The sequence below is a fragment of the Calypte anna genome, chromosome 2 (assembly GCF_003957555.1).
Source record: "Calypte anna isolate BGI_N300 chromosome 2, bCalAnn1_v1.p, whole genome shotgun sequence".
Lineage (NCBI taxonomy): Eukaryota > Metazoa > Chordata > Aves > Apodiformes > Trochilidae > Calypte > Calypte anna.
This window is the reverse complement of record NC_044245.1, coordinates 17652063-17668111: the sequence shown is the minus strand read 5'-3', so window position 1 is coordinate 17668111 and position 16049 is coordinate 17652063. Positions and strand designations below refer to the sequence as shown.

The following is a 16049-nucleotide window of genomic DNA, read 5'->3' as shown; positions in this document are numbered from 1 at the left end:
TTTTCTGCCAGTGCACAGATCTAAAATTCTTGTCTCAGCTTGGTATCTTGCATCTTGACTACCACAATGTCCTTTCAGCTGCCTCAGCAAGTGTGGTCATGGTCTGCTCTTATCTATTCAAAATGACAGACCCATAGGACGGTTTGGGTTGGAAGGGACCTTAAAGACCATCTAGTTCCAACCCCCTTGCATGGACAGGGACACCTTCGCATAGACCAGGTTGCTCAAAGCCCCATCCAACATGGACTTGAACAGGGTGGGTGCAAAAGAAAAGACCCTTGTTCCCTTCTTACTTTCCTCATGCTTGGTAGAGACTTTTTGAGAGCATTACCTGCTCTCTGTATCATGTCTTTAGATCCAGGCGCTGACCAAGTATGTGCTCCAGGTGGGATACTGATAGGTTGAGTCTTCTGATTGCCCTGTTGTTTCATTGGTTTTCCCATCTGTTCTTATTGATCATATTTTAACTCCTAACTTTGTGGAGGAAGGACAGTGTAGTCTTTTTAACTTTCTCCTTGGGCCTGATCCTCAATAACTTGAGGCTGACTTGGGGCTGAGGAAGGACATGGACTTGGCACAGTGGAAGGAAGAATAATTAAACTGTATTACCTTCAAAGGCAAATTCCAGATAAAACATGAATGAAATCTGTAAACAAGAGGTCACTCAGTGTAATAAATTCTGAAGAGCTGAAAAATCTTACCATTTTTGGGATCAGCATTTCTCAGATGTAATCATAAGCTATTAGTTTGGAGTAGTTTAGACATTTGGCTCTTGTAAAGTAAAAGTAAATAAAAGAATCTGGAGTTGGAATGAAAATCCTCAGAATTATGAATTTTTGTTTCATCTGAAATTACTAGAATGATCTTCAACTATAGTTCATTTACTCTCTCAGTCATGTGAATAGTGAAGTGGTTTTGTTATCAGATTTATTCTAACCCTTTTTTATTACGTCATTCTGAGTCTGGTTTATCCAAGATATTGTGAACCTCGGGCTTTGTAGTCAGGTTGTTTTCTCTCCTGTAATTTAGTGCAAAATATTTCATTCTACATGATTGAACTGCAATTTATACAGACTGTTTTAGTGAGCTGGCGTATTATCTTCTGTAATAGGTGATGCCATCTGGAATTAGCTGAAATTTGATTCAGATGTTCTGAATCTATTTGTGAGCTAAATCAGGAGAACATGGTAACTGAGCCCCCCCCCTTCTGCTCATGAATTTGGTTTTTGCATTCCATCAGATTTTTTGTATTTTCCATTTGATCTCTTGCTTATTAAACAACAACTGATATTAAAGATTTATTTTTGAAGAACATAATGCCTTTGCATCTTCCCTTCTTTTAATTTCTGCATTAATTGACCGGATAGCCTTATGAAATAGGCACTTTAGGTGATCCAGAATTCTAATGATCATCATTTTACATATTCAGCTTTTAAATTAACCATAAGGATGTGAATAGACTGAAACTCAACTTAGACATTATTTACCTCATTATTGTTTTTTCTTTATCTACATATTTATCACTGTTTGGTCAGAACCATTTTTACCTAAAGTTTATGTCACCAAGGAATGAATTTCTACTCTTAAAAAGAAACATGACCCTGGACATGAATACTGTGAGAGTTCTTCACCAACAAATACTGTTTTTTTTTTTTTGAAGTATCTGCATCGTAGGTGGTGTAGTGCAAATTATATGCAGCAGGACCCATGGTTGAAAATGCAGAACATCTTATCTTTACCCTGAGTTTGCAGGAAGAGGAGGATAATGTGACAAGCTGTGGGATGACACCCCAAAGTTAGAGGGACAGGGTGCTAGCAAGGGGTCTCAGCCTTTTGCTTGGAGATGGGGTGGATGCATGGCAGCACACTTAAAGTCTTACAGGGCTCCTGAGGTAATAGGGGCCAACAGGGAAGCACTGGTGAGATACCTCAAAGGTATTCCAGCCACTCCATTCAGTAAGTCAGCTTCATCAGGGGAGCAGGGGAGGTGGGTGGGGGGGACAACTTAAATGCCCCTGTGCAAAGGCATGGAGGGTGGAGAGTAACCATGAGGAGCTGGAGATGTGTGTGCATCTGCAGGGCTGTGATCTTACTGGCACCGTGGAGACATGGTGGGATTACTCTTGTGATTGGAGTGTTGGAATGGAAGGAGAGAGGCTCTTTATGAAGGACAGGCAGGGGAGATGAGGAGGGAGTGTTACCCTCTGCATCAATGACCATCTGGAGTCTCTGGAACTCCACAAGGGGATGGGTCAAGATTAAATGGAGAGCAGGGACAGGGGACATTATAGTTGGAGTCTGGTACAGACCACCCAGCCAGGGAGAAGAGGCTCCTAATAGACAGCAGTAGCCTTACATTCACAAGGCATGGTCCTCATGGGAGACCACCTGGTCTAGTGGAAGGTGTTCCTGCACATGGCAAGGGTTTGGGAATTGGTTGTCTTTAATATCTCTTCCAACCTAAACTATTTAATGATTCTATAATATATTGAAATTAGTTTCGTTATTTGCATAACAGAAAGAATCAAGGGTCACATGAATTGAAAAAAAGTATTTGGGAGTTTCTTAGATCCCTGACATCTTGTACACTTTTAACAAAATTGATTTATGATTGATGGCTGCTTGACCTTTGCTTTTCCTGATTATTTTTAAAGTAAAAAGTAAATTTAATAATTATATTCTATTTGAGCTCAGCTATAACTAATAATAGAAAAAAAAATTGACCTTTGTGCAAGTATTCTTTAAGGAGAAATGAAAAAACATGAGGATTATATTTATTTGGTTTAGGAATATTGCACAAAACCTGCAAATGCCAGAAAATTCTGACAATTTGCCAATATAGCTTAAGTAGCAGCACATATCTGTAGGCCTGCCTTTAGAAAATTTGGCCTAAAAATTTGGCTATAAAATTTACTGTATTTGCAATCCATATTCTAGTAGGAGGCTATAATTCAAATAGGACAATTATCATTAAAAGAGCTTGTCAGTGTGTTAAGATGTTGAACAGGACACAGAATTTAATCTTGAATATTTTACAAAGAAAAGTTCACATGCATAACCATTTCACCACTGAAGATGGTTCCCTGCAGTTAGTTGGGAATAAGTTGGTTGAATTTTGTACATCAACAGTAATAAAAGGAAAACATAGCTCTGTCATGGCATTTGAAATGTCCTTATTCCCTTTTCCTAATCAATTCCTGAATTGATTATTGAGAAAATAATTATGACAGCACCATTCCAGGGTACCTAACTGAGGTTTCAGGGGCCACCACCCAGATGCTTTTGTGCCCATTCTTTCATCATTATTAGTTCCTTTCCCAGTGAAACAGTATTAAGATAACCACTGCAATGAAATGGAGTTCCCAGTCTTTTCTGCTCTTTATGCTGGCAGCTGTCTGGGAACTACCAGGTCCAGGTTTTGTCACTTGACAGAGGAGTCAAACATCTTGCTCGCTGTTGCTCAGCCTCATGAACAGAAAGAAGGATCTCCATATTCTATTCCTTCAAGGAACATTTCAAGTGAAAAAAAATTTCTGAACATTGGCACTTTAGTTTTTCCACACAACTTCTTCACTGAAAAAGATAACTGCTTTTAAGTAGGAGAAGTCATATAGGGTAAGAGGCAGGAAAAAGGCTCAGGGGGCTTTGGAAAAACAGCACATGAAACTCAAAGCAAAAATCAAGTCATACTGAAAAAAAGATGTTGGGATGGCATATTTTAGTAAAAAAGGAAATGGTAATGAAACATTACCAGCAGTTTCATTTCAGACCAAATATTTTCAAGCTGACAAAAATCTCTTTTTCATTCTGTCATTTGAGAAAACTAAACAACCACCTATACCAGGAAACAAGAATTTGAACAGGAGAAGTTTTCAGAGATATCATAAGAGACAGATTTGGGAATGCAATCCAGTAATTCCTCATCACATCTTCTGTGTTCTCATGAGTAGAGTAGAATGTATCTTCCAGACCTGCTCTGTGAGCCTCATTGCAGAGCTGCTTCTCCTGGGAGCACAGAGGGGGAGTGCATTGTCATAACACATACCTTTAGCTGAGCTTTTTGTTTTACTTGTTTTGAGACAGTTTTGCATAGTAATTTATCTAGTCACTTCAAATACAAGAGCTTCTCACAGCTAAGCAAACCTGTATCTATAGTCTGTGTTTCCTTACTTCTGTAGAATTCTGTCATGCATCCATACGTGCTTTCCAGCTGTATATTGAATTGTAGATACCCTTTACAGTTTAATAAGTATGAATGTTTTTTATTCAAAGATGAGGTAAAACAAAAAATGTCTTCACTTTTTCTTAACAGTTTCTTATTTATGCTGTTTATCTGTAAGGCAAACTCACATTCTGATGGTGAGCCACCTTTGCAAAAAAATTTTCTTTAAATGACAGCCATACTCAGTCATTCTTAATATATAAAAAAAAAAAAAAGGCCAACCTTTACCCTCACTAGGTTTCCATGGTACCATGCTCATGTAACACACAGTGATGTGTGGTCCTGGAGAAATCTGCAGCCTTCCTGGACTGGCACCAGAAGTGTGTGGTTCTGGTAATTCAGTAATATGCAGTGTAGCAGATACAGAATTAATTTTATTTGGCCTTTTAATTTCTTCTTTTTTCTCCTCTCTGAAAATACTTTGGCACTCATATTACTGACTTTGTGTGATGACATTAAGAAATTAAATGCTAATTAATGCTGTTGTATTTCCTGGATTGCTTAAGACCACAGAGAATTGAAACACAGTATCTTCTGTGCTGGTTTGAATTACTCTTTTTTTTTTTTTTTTTTTTTTTTTTAATTTCCCTTATGCAAATAATTGTTAGGCATTTATTTATGACTCTTTAGCAGTGCCCAAGAGGCATGTAAGACTTTCCTTGCCTAGTGTGATTTGCCACAGAAATGGTGTTATTTTCTGAGAACCAGGGATAAGGAGTGACTGTTTACCTCAGAGGCCACTAATGAGGTCTAGGCAGTGTGGGTAAACTGAAGACTGAGTACATCTGAAGGCAGAAAGAAGTCCTTCAAACACAGGCTCTTTTCAGGCCTAAGCAAATAAATGTTCTCCACCCCAAAGATCTGTCTCCATCACCACATCTTGCTTGACTGACCAAAACCAGAATGATTTTTCTGTGTGTATTCTGTGTATTTTTCTGTATATACCTAATGATTCAGAAATTACCCAGCCCACCAAACAGGGGTCTTTAGGTCCTGTGTCCTCATAATAGTTAATTATTTTTACTTGCTACCATGTACCTAAACTTTTCCTCAATTTTGCTAGCTGGCACTTCTGGTAGCTTCCAGTGAAATGCCTGATTGCTCTTCACCTGACTTTCTTTCATGTCTGACAACTCGCATCAGATTTGCTGGAATTGTTCTAGTTGACATTATTGCCCACTTCAGATTGAAAGATTGTAGATAACTATCTAAAAAACTCTGGCTTCAGATAAAGATGGTAGACGCAAATACATCCCTTGTCTTGACCATTAGTAAAATACACGCCATGCTATTTTAATTACTTCCTTTTGGTTTGACTCCAGTATTTCTTGATAGAGGCTGGATTGAAGCTAATGCCAATGATTATTTTTCCTCCTTTGACTTATTCATAATCATAATAAATGTAAAACCATGATCTCAATTAAAAACCAAATGCACAGAATGTGGATAGTGTATGATAGAGGTAGCTAAGTATGAAAGGTAGTTTGAAGCTAGAAACAACATAAATTGCAGTATCTCTTAGGTGTCAGCAATGTGTGACTATTAAGTGAGACAAGGAAAAGCAGATAGGACAGTTTTATTGACACAAATAAGTAAACACATAAATGCAATCCTGAAAGGGAAATGGGTACACAGCACACAGATGAAGTGACAATAAACAAACCCTACACAAGATGAACAGCCAGAGAAATAAGCAAAAAAAAAAAATAAATGACAAGCGAGGCAGATGCAAAAAAAGAAAAACCCAGCCAACCAAACAAAACAACAAAGCCAAGCAGCTCTTAAGAGAGAGAAAAAGCACAAATGTTACATGCAAGTGATAGAAAATCCCACTTCATGGCATTTCAGGGCTATTTTCTAAAATTCCCTGATTTTTGTGAATTTCATCAGAGATCTTTAATTATGCAGACAGTATAGGTAGACACCAGTTGGTGGAGGCTTTAGCATTTAATTTGTTTCCCTTATTTAATTTGTTTTCATAAGAGAGCTAAGGCTTTTTCCTGAGGTATGTGGGCATATTCACTGCTGTGAATGTTGCCGATTTCTCATTAAGGCAAACATTTGTGATGCTGCCCACAGCCTTGCCTGAGGGGTCTGTATTTTGCAAAGTCTATGCAGTGAGAGACTCAGCTTTTGCTGGAAAAACTGGTGCTCAGAGACTGGTAAAAATACTATCTTTATATTGTAGATTATATTTCCCTAATAAATGATGTAAAAACATCCTTGTTTAGCTAATTGAGTTAATTCTCTTTAGCTATTGCCTGTTATTAGAGCTCCAGTGCTGCATGAAGACTTTACTTCCTGGACTTGTAACTCTTGGGCTGTATTGGTGTTTTTGGAAGAAAAAAGTAATACACATTTTTAAAATTAATATATGTGGTGTTTTCTAAACAGAAAACTTGATGCTATTTTTTTGGTTGTTATTAAATTATCTCTTTTTCTTTGCACTAGAGAAAACTGACATGTAGAGTTTCAAAAATATAGTTGAGGAGAATTCTGGTGCTGCCATTTCTATCCTGTTTTTTTTTTTTTTTTGTTTCTAGTTATTTTATCTACAGCTATACAAAAATAGTTCTTTGGTTGTAGTGTATCTTTACACCTGGTACAGTGTACCAATACATCTGGTGATGTGCATTTAACATAGGAAAGAGTGATTTTTTTAAAATTGGATTTTGTAAAACACAACGATTGTAATGGGCCTGTGAATTGAAGAATATCAAGCCTGGCAATGTGGCAGACAGCTTAATGCTGTGCTTCAATAAGCATTTCTGTGGCAGCATTGTACTTACAAAAGTGAAGGTGCCTTCTGCAAAGAAACCATCAGCAAGTGGCACACAGGGAGAAATTTTAATATTTTGTATTGGGTTTTGTCTTCCAGAGTATCAGGGCTTCAGGGCTGGTGCTGCTGGAAACCATTCTTTTTGGATCACTACTTCTGTACTTCCCGGTAAGTCAAATTCTAATTTTTCTAAAAAAAATTCATATATGCCAATACTTTTAAAGTATTGTTTGAATCACCTTGGTGAAAATATAAATGTCAAAATCATTTATGTAACTGTTAGTTTAATTTGACTAAACAGTGCTGTGTTATGTAAATATAATATCCAAGAATATTTGGATGTTTTACTGTATTGGTAATAATTCTCCATTTTCAGTTTAGGAAACTTTCCAGTGTTTTTTACATGGAATTTTTTTGGTGTTCTGGGTTAAGCTGAGTTATTGCTTTGAAAGAAAATACCTCTCTTAACTATGCTATGGGAAAAATGCCAGGTAAGTAAAAAAGGCCACTGATTATACCAAGTATTTATCTGGAATGTCATACAAAGGAGAGTAATTATTTCATTCTAATACTGGCATACATTCTGATGTTTGTGAAGCTACATGACATCTGCAATACCCTGTCTTTGGGAAAATGAGATGGTATTATCCCTATGCTGTAAGTGAAAACCAAAAAATAATTTCACGGTTCCATGAGGATTACATCACAAAACTCATAGAAATATTGGTCCTTTCTCTTTTCAAAAGTTCCAGAAAACTTCTTAATTGCTACATAACCCAGTACTATTTGGCCAGGTTGGATGGGGCCTTGAGCAACCTGACCTAGTGGGAGGTGTCCCTGCTCATGTAGGGGGGCTGGAACTAGATGATCTTTAAGGTCCCTTCCAACCCTAGCCATTCTGTGATTCTATGATTCTGTGACTAGATAAAGCCTGACATCAGAGTGTAAATCAAAAGAAGCTGATAGAAAGCATACAGAGCTTGTCCTTATCTGCACATCTAGTTCTCATACTGTATAAAATGGTCCACTGAGAATGCAGTCTGTTAGAAGTTAATATGCAAAAAACTTGACTTCTCTCTTACATCTGTTTTATGCTCCTACACTCTTTGCTGGGACTCTCTTTTCTTTCTTAAACAGGTGATTACTAATAAGGCTGTTAGTCCTACAGGATGAAACTAGAAGCAGAGAAATTTTATGATTTCTATTTTAGAAATGTTAGTCTAGTGATATAGAGAGTGTGGTAGTGGGAAAGACATATTAATGTTCAGGCAGAGACATGAATCCTGATTTAACCAACAGGAAGAACATAGTTTTGTAAAAAAACCAAGGAAAATTGGAACAGATAAAGAAATATCAGGATTTCAGTATTCCTGTCTTTCAATTCACTGCAATGAAGATTTCATAAAATTCTGACCCAGGACAAGACAGTGGAACAGTAAGTATGTGAAAGCTATAGAGCATAGCCAGAGAGATCTATTATACAGCCCTTAAGAAAGAAAAGCCTGTGTTTCTGTAGGGTGTGAATTATGAGGTATGAGTTCTTGAATGTGAATTCTTGACATGTTGCTGTCCATGGACATTATCTATACATACTTACCTACTTCTTTTCTGGAAAAGGAGCACAAAGCAGAGCAGGATGGCATGAGAAAGTAGCAAAAGCAGAGCTCTAAACTGAGAGTCTCGTTTGCACCAGCTGCCATTCACACACACATTTCTTCATAGCAAGGTTTAGAGCACAGATTGTCAATTACATATTGGTTATAAGTAGCACACGGGCAAAGCAGATCTGATTTTTCCTGCATCATATCCACTCTTTGTTTACTTCTTCCTGTTAATTGGTGTTTTTATTTGTTTCTGAGAAGAACTGGGAATATTCTGTAAGTTGGTGATGTGGTTAAAGACTTAGTAATGTGTACAGAGGTGGAGTTGTTTCAACTATTTTATTTCATCCTTTTTTATGATAGAGGAGTGCATTATACTAGTTAATACAGATCCTACTTCTTATATACCTGAATTAGGCTATATTTTCTGCAGCTGGCATGAAATACAATTTAAAATACAGAATGGAATTCACCAGTTTGGGCCAGACAAGCATCATTGCTCTAAGGTGTTCTCCTTTAGGCTGTTATCCTTTTTGTATCATCGATTCTCCCCTTGTGATTTGGAAGGTTAAACCAACAAATTTTACTTTCATGCTCAACTAAGTGCAGGATTACACAGCTTGCCTTAAAGAGATTACACAGCTTGCGATGTAAAGAGATAAAATTACAGTATTTCAGTTCGAAATAACTGAAATCTCTCTCCGATTCAGTGCAAAATTATATTTTTATTTAAAAATCAAAATTCTCTTATATTTTTCTCAGTCTTTTGCATCTTCACTCTCAGATCCTCTGCAGTTCTCTAATTCTCACTTTTTCTAGATCCATTTAGCCAGTCTGTTTTGGATTGCTTTGAAGGCCTTCAGCATACAAATTCCACTGTGTTCAGAAGGGCTTTATTGCATCTCTGACATCCCCTACCCTCCAATTAAATGGAAACCAAAACCTACTTTGTTACATTGCTTAATTTCTTTCACTAATTGCCATTGTTTTTATGTCTACATCTAGTAATCTATTTGTAGTGTAGCATCATTAATTGAAAAATAATATCACCAGCCAGCTGCTTTTGGTGAGCAAAACAGCTGTTACAATGCTCTTCTAACCAAATGGGAAGTGCAAATGATGGTCTCCACCCAAATCTGTTATTCAAGTTGTTATATTGATAACAACACACTGATCTTTCCTGAATGATAAACAGGCAGATGAGCTTTGTCTACTAAAAATGCATGGATTTTACCCAATACTTGCTGGGCAGCTCTCATTTCTTAGTTTTCTTTAGTTCTCACAGTAACATATCTGATTTTTCTACTTTGTCTTTCCAGTTATCGATGGACCTCCTCCAAATGACTCTTTGTCTTTCTAATTGACTTTGCTTATATTTCCTCGCTCTTAGAATTTGAAGAGAGGGCCAAAGCCTGATTGTCTTATGAAGGAGTATCTTAACTTTTGTACTTGGCATCTGAGGAGGTGATTCTCATTACTTTGCTTTTCCAGAAATCCTGGCTGTAGTGGAGCTTTTAGACTTTTTTTAACTCCCTATCTTGCTAATGCTTGGAACACATCTTGTGTAAACACAGGTTTGAAAACTCTTTGCATTTGGCAAAGACCTTCAAATAAAGCAAGCAGAAACACAATGCTATAGGAGCCTGTTAATTGCATGGGGGGGGGGAGTCAGATCTCAGCTAATTTTAGACATCTGTAAAGGACACAGGTTGTAAAATAGGAAATTCTGGTTAGATACCAGGGAATATTTTTTATCATAAAGGTGGTTAGATACTGGAACAGGTTGCCCAGAGAGGTTGTGCATTACAAGTTTGTGCTTCGAAGTACAGAAACCTCATGGGCATTGGGAACACCTGTTCCTGAACCTCAGTTTCTGACTGTTTTTGTTAACAGAAGCAGACACTGAAGAATTTCTGCTTTTTAAGTAAATGTGTTGGAGATAGCAGAAAAACAAGATGCAAGAAGAACAAGAAAACATTAATAGTTTTTCATGCTTCTGTTGTCACTAATAGCTCTCCTAAAAATCTAGTAGCTAATATCAAGGAGGTAACTAGAAGCTTTTCTATATGTAATTATCCACATCTAGTACTGTGATTAATCATAGCTATACGTCTCATGACCTTAGTTAGCTATAGATATCTCTGTGTAGATGACAAATGTTTAGCATGTTGGAAACTCAGTAGAGCTATGACATGATAAATTCTAAGAAATTATGAAAGTGGAATTTGGTGAGGAGATTGTTCTGTGCATTTGTGTATGTTTGTGTGCTCTGTTTGCAGGGGACCTCAGGAATACTCTAGCCCAACCTCCTGCTCAAAGTAAGGTCAGCTGTAAGAGCAGCTACAAGAAAATATTACCCTGAGCTTTATCCAGATAGGTCATAAAAACTTCCATGAATAATGACTACCCAGTCAGAGAGTGTGCAGGCACGTAGTAAAGTCATGTAGTTTTTTACTATTGTAATGTAATATGTAATGTTGTTGGAACATACGGTGGGGCTTATAAATGACAGGCTGTAGACTGGTCAGTGAAGGTGAGGGTACTTATGTTACTATTCTTTCATGTCTTTGCTTCCCACACTCATGCTTCTGACACTAGTTGTGATACCAAGACAAATCCTCTCCCTTCCTTCCATGGATCCAAAGGTGCAGTAAAGGATGTAGGAGAGCAGTGTTAATTTTGCTACTCTGAAAGCTTTTTGGAGAACATTTGTCAGTCTTGGTTCACAGCTGAGTATATGTATGTGTGCAGGGCTTGAGAGCTGGAGAGAAAAGGACAGCAGTCAGTGACCAACAGTCACACAGGGTTTTCATTGACCTTTTTGTTTTAAATGACTGTTTTGCATGGCTGGTTTGCAAAGACTTACATGGTACAGTCTTGTCAGGTTTCCATTCAGTGAAATTAATCTTGTGTGGAGTGGAGCAGGGCAAGGTCTTGCAGTCTTTCCTCTTTACTCATAATTCCACCAAAGTAACTTGAATACACTTACTTGCATATATAAGAATTTGCAGATAAAGACTGTGAGTCTTCTCTTCAAAGCAGTATTATGAAAACAGACCACAATCCTGAAAAAAAGGTACACTATTTAGCCAGAGCTTTTTGGTAACTTTGTTTTTTGATTCAGTGTGAGCAATAATGTGTGCACAAGTTAAAAAAAAAAAAAAGTAAAAGCAGCACAGAGTTCATTTCTGATCACAAAAAGCACGGACACACAAAAATTATCAAAGAATGAAATGTGGGTAAATTCGTATGGAAGTTAGTTCTGGAAATCCATACGGTATGCTCCTTGCTAACACCTAGACTGTGCTGCAATAATTCATCTTCTTTGCTCTGCACTCTAAAGCTAAACCATTAGGGGCTTGGCTAGACTTGAGTGGGAGACTACAGTAGTGCCATAGGCAAGCCAAAGAATTTCCTAGGTGCACCTGGTTGAAATAAAATCTAATTAGTAGAAGTTTTCACTTGACTCCCCATTTTTGCTGAGTTAGAGTGAAAAAACTTCAAATAAGTCTTATTAAATGGCTATGTGCTTTATTTTGTAACTCTTACTGGATTTTGGTGGCATAGAAGCTAGAAAACACAGGAATATTTTTCCCAGACAAACATGTTCTGATTATCATACTGACCACCTGGGCAAGTGAATTGAGTTGATATGAATATTTTAGATTTTGACTGTACTGACTTAGATTTAAAAAAAAAAATCAACACATGAAACAACTATTACTCTCTCATGTAGTAGTTAAAAATATAAATGTGATAGAACTTTTACAGGAAGATAATGAAAAATTGTATATCACATTTTTATTAAACTGTAAAGCTAAATGCAAGAGGTTTTGATAGTACAGATGAGCTGGGGCTGAACAGTGCCAAAAAGGAAAATATTAAAAAATGTAGTCAACACTTGAGATATTCTCAGTAGGGCATAGTCCTGACGTCAATGATTTACCTTCACTAATTAGTTTAGCACCTGAGAGACAGCATCTTGGTGGGAGATAAATTTTAGTAATTCTTTTTCACTAACTTATGTGTCTTTCACAGGAAGCTAGGGGCATGTTCATATTTTTCCACCAAATGTCTTTTCTCATTGATTATTCATGCTTCCATACCCGAGACCCAAGGAGGAACAGAAGTTGTCAAGTGAAAGGCCTGCCTGGTGTTAAACCTTGCTGAACTTGCCTGACACAGCTGTTGCCTCTTTCCTTAGGGCAGGGTGGTTGTGATCTGCATGAACAAGGATCTGAAGCAACATGAAAGCAGCAGCAGTTCATGCCTAAGGAGGAGTTGACTTTGATAACCTGATACTACCAGGCTGTTTCTGGTATGAAACTGAGTGCAATTGTCAACCAATGGTGTCAGAGTGATGACTGGTCAGAGAAGTCACCCTGCTCTGGTGGTAGCATAACTCATCATGCCTTGAAATATGAAGTTGAGATATGAAAGACAAGATGACCACTGGTATAATATGTACAGCTGAGTGATAAAACATGATATCTTACCTACCAACTTCCATGTCACTCTCTGTCAACATCGAGGAGAAGGGATAGGTGAAATTTCTACCTTAGAGCTTGTTCACTGTGAATAATACAGGAGTTGAAATACATTGTTTTCCTCACTGGGATTTTCTTCTTAGTCCCTCTTTTTATTTATGCTTGAATGCATACCTAAGCATCTACTTAGAGTTCAAGTGTCACACCATGGAGGATGATTAATGGTTAATGATTAGGAAAGATGAGAAATTCAATGTATTACAAAGGAGAATGTTGATGGTTTTGGAAGATAACCCTAAGAAAAGCGATAAGAAAAGGGATAAGAAAAGGATCTCTCTTTGAAATCTGAATGCAAAGTAGATTTCTTGTGGCATGATTCATGCAGTTCAGAAAATCTGCATGTTGTTGGTGAAAAAAACCAAAGGGATAAGACAACTGTATCAAAACTCTTATTAGAAAGGAATGGGAGAATTTCAAAGCTAAAAAAAATTCCAAGGTAATATGTATCAACAGAAACCACAGAAAATAAGAAGGTAAAAAAAGACTCATCACACAAAAAGTTGTGTGTGGAGGAAAATAACATTTTTACACAGTTCTCTTACAGTGTATAGTTTATCAATACTATCTTAAATTTTTTGGTAATCCATAATTTTAATTACTATTTTAATGTTCTGAATAATCCGGTGTGCTAAAGCATTAGTGCATATTCCTTAGTTAGTAAAAGCAATGTAAAGAGAAAAAGGAAAGGATGATATTGAGAAAAAATAATACATAACTGTCCCTGAGAATTAAAACACAGGATAAAGTCTCATAGAACAAGAAAAATAATCCAAAATTATTTCGAGCAACCAAACAGTAAAGAAATGAATACAAGAGAGAAGTGATGTCTTGTAGCTTGATACAGAGCTTTTTTCTCATTGTCACAATTCTATGTTAGAAAAGAAATCTGCAAAACCACAGATTGTACATTCAGTGCTTGCTCTTTGCTTGCATATAGGTATTTCACAGTACTCCTTGCAAGCTTTCTTCTTTCCTAAACCACCACTTACATAATTGTAGAAGATAAATCTTTTATTCTTTCCTTGCACTTCCTCCATATTGACATGTGGTTTCTCATCTCATACTTAAATTACGAACTCCTTTGTACAGGGATATTTGGCATAGCTGTGCCATGTACATCAGGGTCACATTACAAATGCCTGTTACTATTGATAACGATGCGAGTGTTTAAAAATATTTTATTGAAGGTATGAGCAAGGACACATTTGGTGGTGAATTTTTCATTTTCTCAAAGGTCTCGTAGCATGCATCTGTTTTTAAACTGCTAGAGATGATAGGCACTCTGTGAGAAGGATCTGAGGATATTTTAATAAGGCTTGAAAATAGTAAGCCATAAAAATACTAGCAGAAAAATCCTTGATGCTTTTCCCACATGGACTGTATTTCAGAAGTACTCTACTAATTTTTATGGAGCTGTATGCAACTAGTATGCCAGGACATTAGATGATGAACAGACCAGTGGGGAACAGAAAATCCATCACTTCAGCTAGAAAACCTCAGTCTACAGGATTTAGGATAATGTGGGAACAATAGGAATGCCTGCAATGTCAAGGGGCAAGAGCAAGAAGAGGTGCCAATTTTACTCAAATCAGTATTTCATCCTTCTACTGAACAGTCACAGAATTTGTAACTCAGATTTTTCCATTGTTAGGGGACTGACCTGAGTTTATGAGGTAGAGACTGTCTTGCTGAATGCCTGCAAACATCCCATGTAAACTGGAGGTGGGTTGAGAGCAGGCTGGCTTCAGCTCAGCGAGCTGCCTCATGGCTGGGATGCTATTACAGAAAAGGGACTGTGAACTGTCTCAGTTCAGAGTCAGAATTTCTGATCAGAAATTTAGATCTGCTTGTCCATGACCCAAGTGAGGTTCCTCAGTCTCCTGGTCTGACCTTGCCAGCAAGGCTGGCTCTTACATGCTGACCCCAGAGGAGGACTCATAAGGGAGTTACACATCGCATAGTTTGGCCCTGGCAAGAGTCAGGTGGGTTGGTTTGTGTGGGGTGGTAGTGCTGGGGATGAAGTACTGGTGACTAACAGCAATGAGTGATTCTTGAAGTTCATTTTAATCCCTTAGATCCCTTAGCCCCCTTGGCAAGTAAGGACTACCAGTTGCTTGTCATCTTTTCCTCTTGCATATTGCAGGCAATAGAAAGTCCTTTCTTTCTGTGCGATTGATTCAAAGACAGCATGAGAAATGCAGGAGGCCACAAAGCAGGTAAAAGTAAGCCTAACCAGTGCTTTGGAATACCTGGAATACCAGGGTCATTAATTTTAAAAGTAATCTGAAGGGCCAAATCCACTGGAAAATGCAAACCGCAGTCATAGTGTGTGTGCACACAAATCCCAACCTAATCTGGATGTGTTGGACTTGTGTGAATGGACACATCACATCTTGTGTGGGTGTGCTGAAATCTCATTGCTTTGTGGTGGAATGAAGTTGTGCTATGAATTTCTTGTTGGAAAGCATGTTCTCTGCTGCTGCTGAGGCTGGGCTTCAGCCAGGCAGCAGCACATGACCTCTGTGAGGAGTGTTATAAAGAGGTTTGGTTCTGCTTCGTGCTGTGGGTACAAAGTTTGGTGAAGAAACATTTTTAAATAAAGGGAAACCTTAGAAGTTCTTTAACTTTTTTTCTATTAAATGCATATTAATACTTTTTTCCTGTATGATCAAAACTTCACAGAAAGGAATGTTTAATACTGTTACATGCATATCCAATAGCTATATGTTGTATAACACATGCTAGTACTCATGCAGACTATAGTGATGTTCAGGAGGAAAAGTAATGGAAGTTTTGTTGTCATAAGGAAGTTCTTTCCACTTTTCCTTCAAGTATTGTATTCTGGTTCACAGTTCTATCTTCCTTTTAAATTTGTAAATTTTCTATAGGAAATAGTTCAA

At 37.4% G+C, this 16049-nt stretch overlaps 1 protein-coding gene across 1 annotated transcript in view; it reads left to right on the top strand.

Annotated features, from left to right (window-relative positions):
• The window catches only part of GPR158 (G protein-coupled receptor 158), a 173049-nt gene that overhangs the window by 96698 nt on the left and 60302 nt on the right, over window positions 1–16049 (top strand). Inside the window, exon 5 of the mRNA XM_008492712.1 lies at window positions 7101–7169. Coding sequence (XP_008490934.1) covers window positions 7101–7169 — 69 coding nt within the window. The remainder of the gene's footprint in view (window positions 1–7100; window positions 7170–16049) is intronic.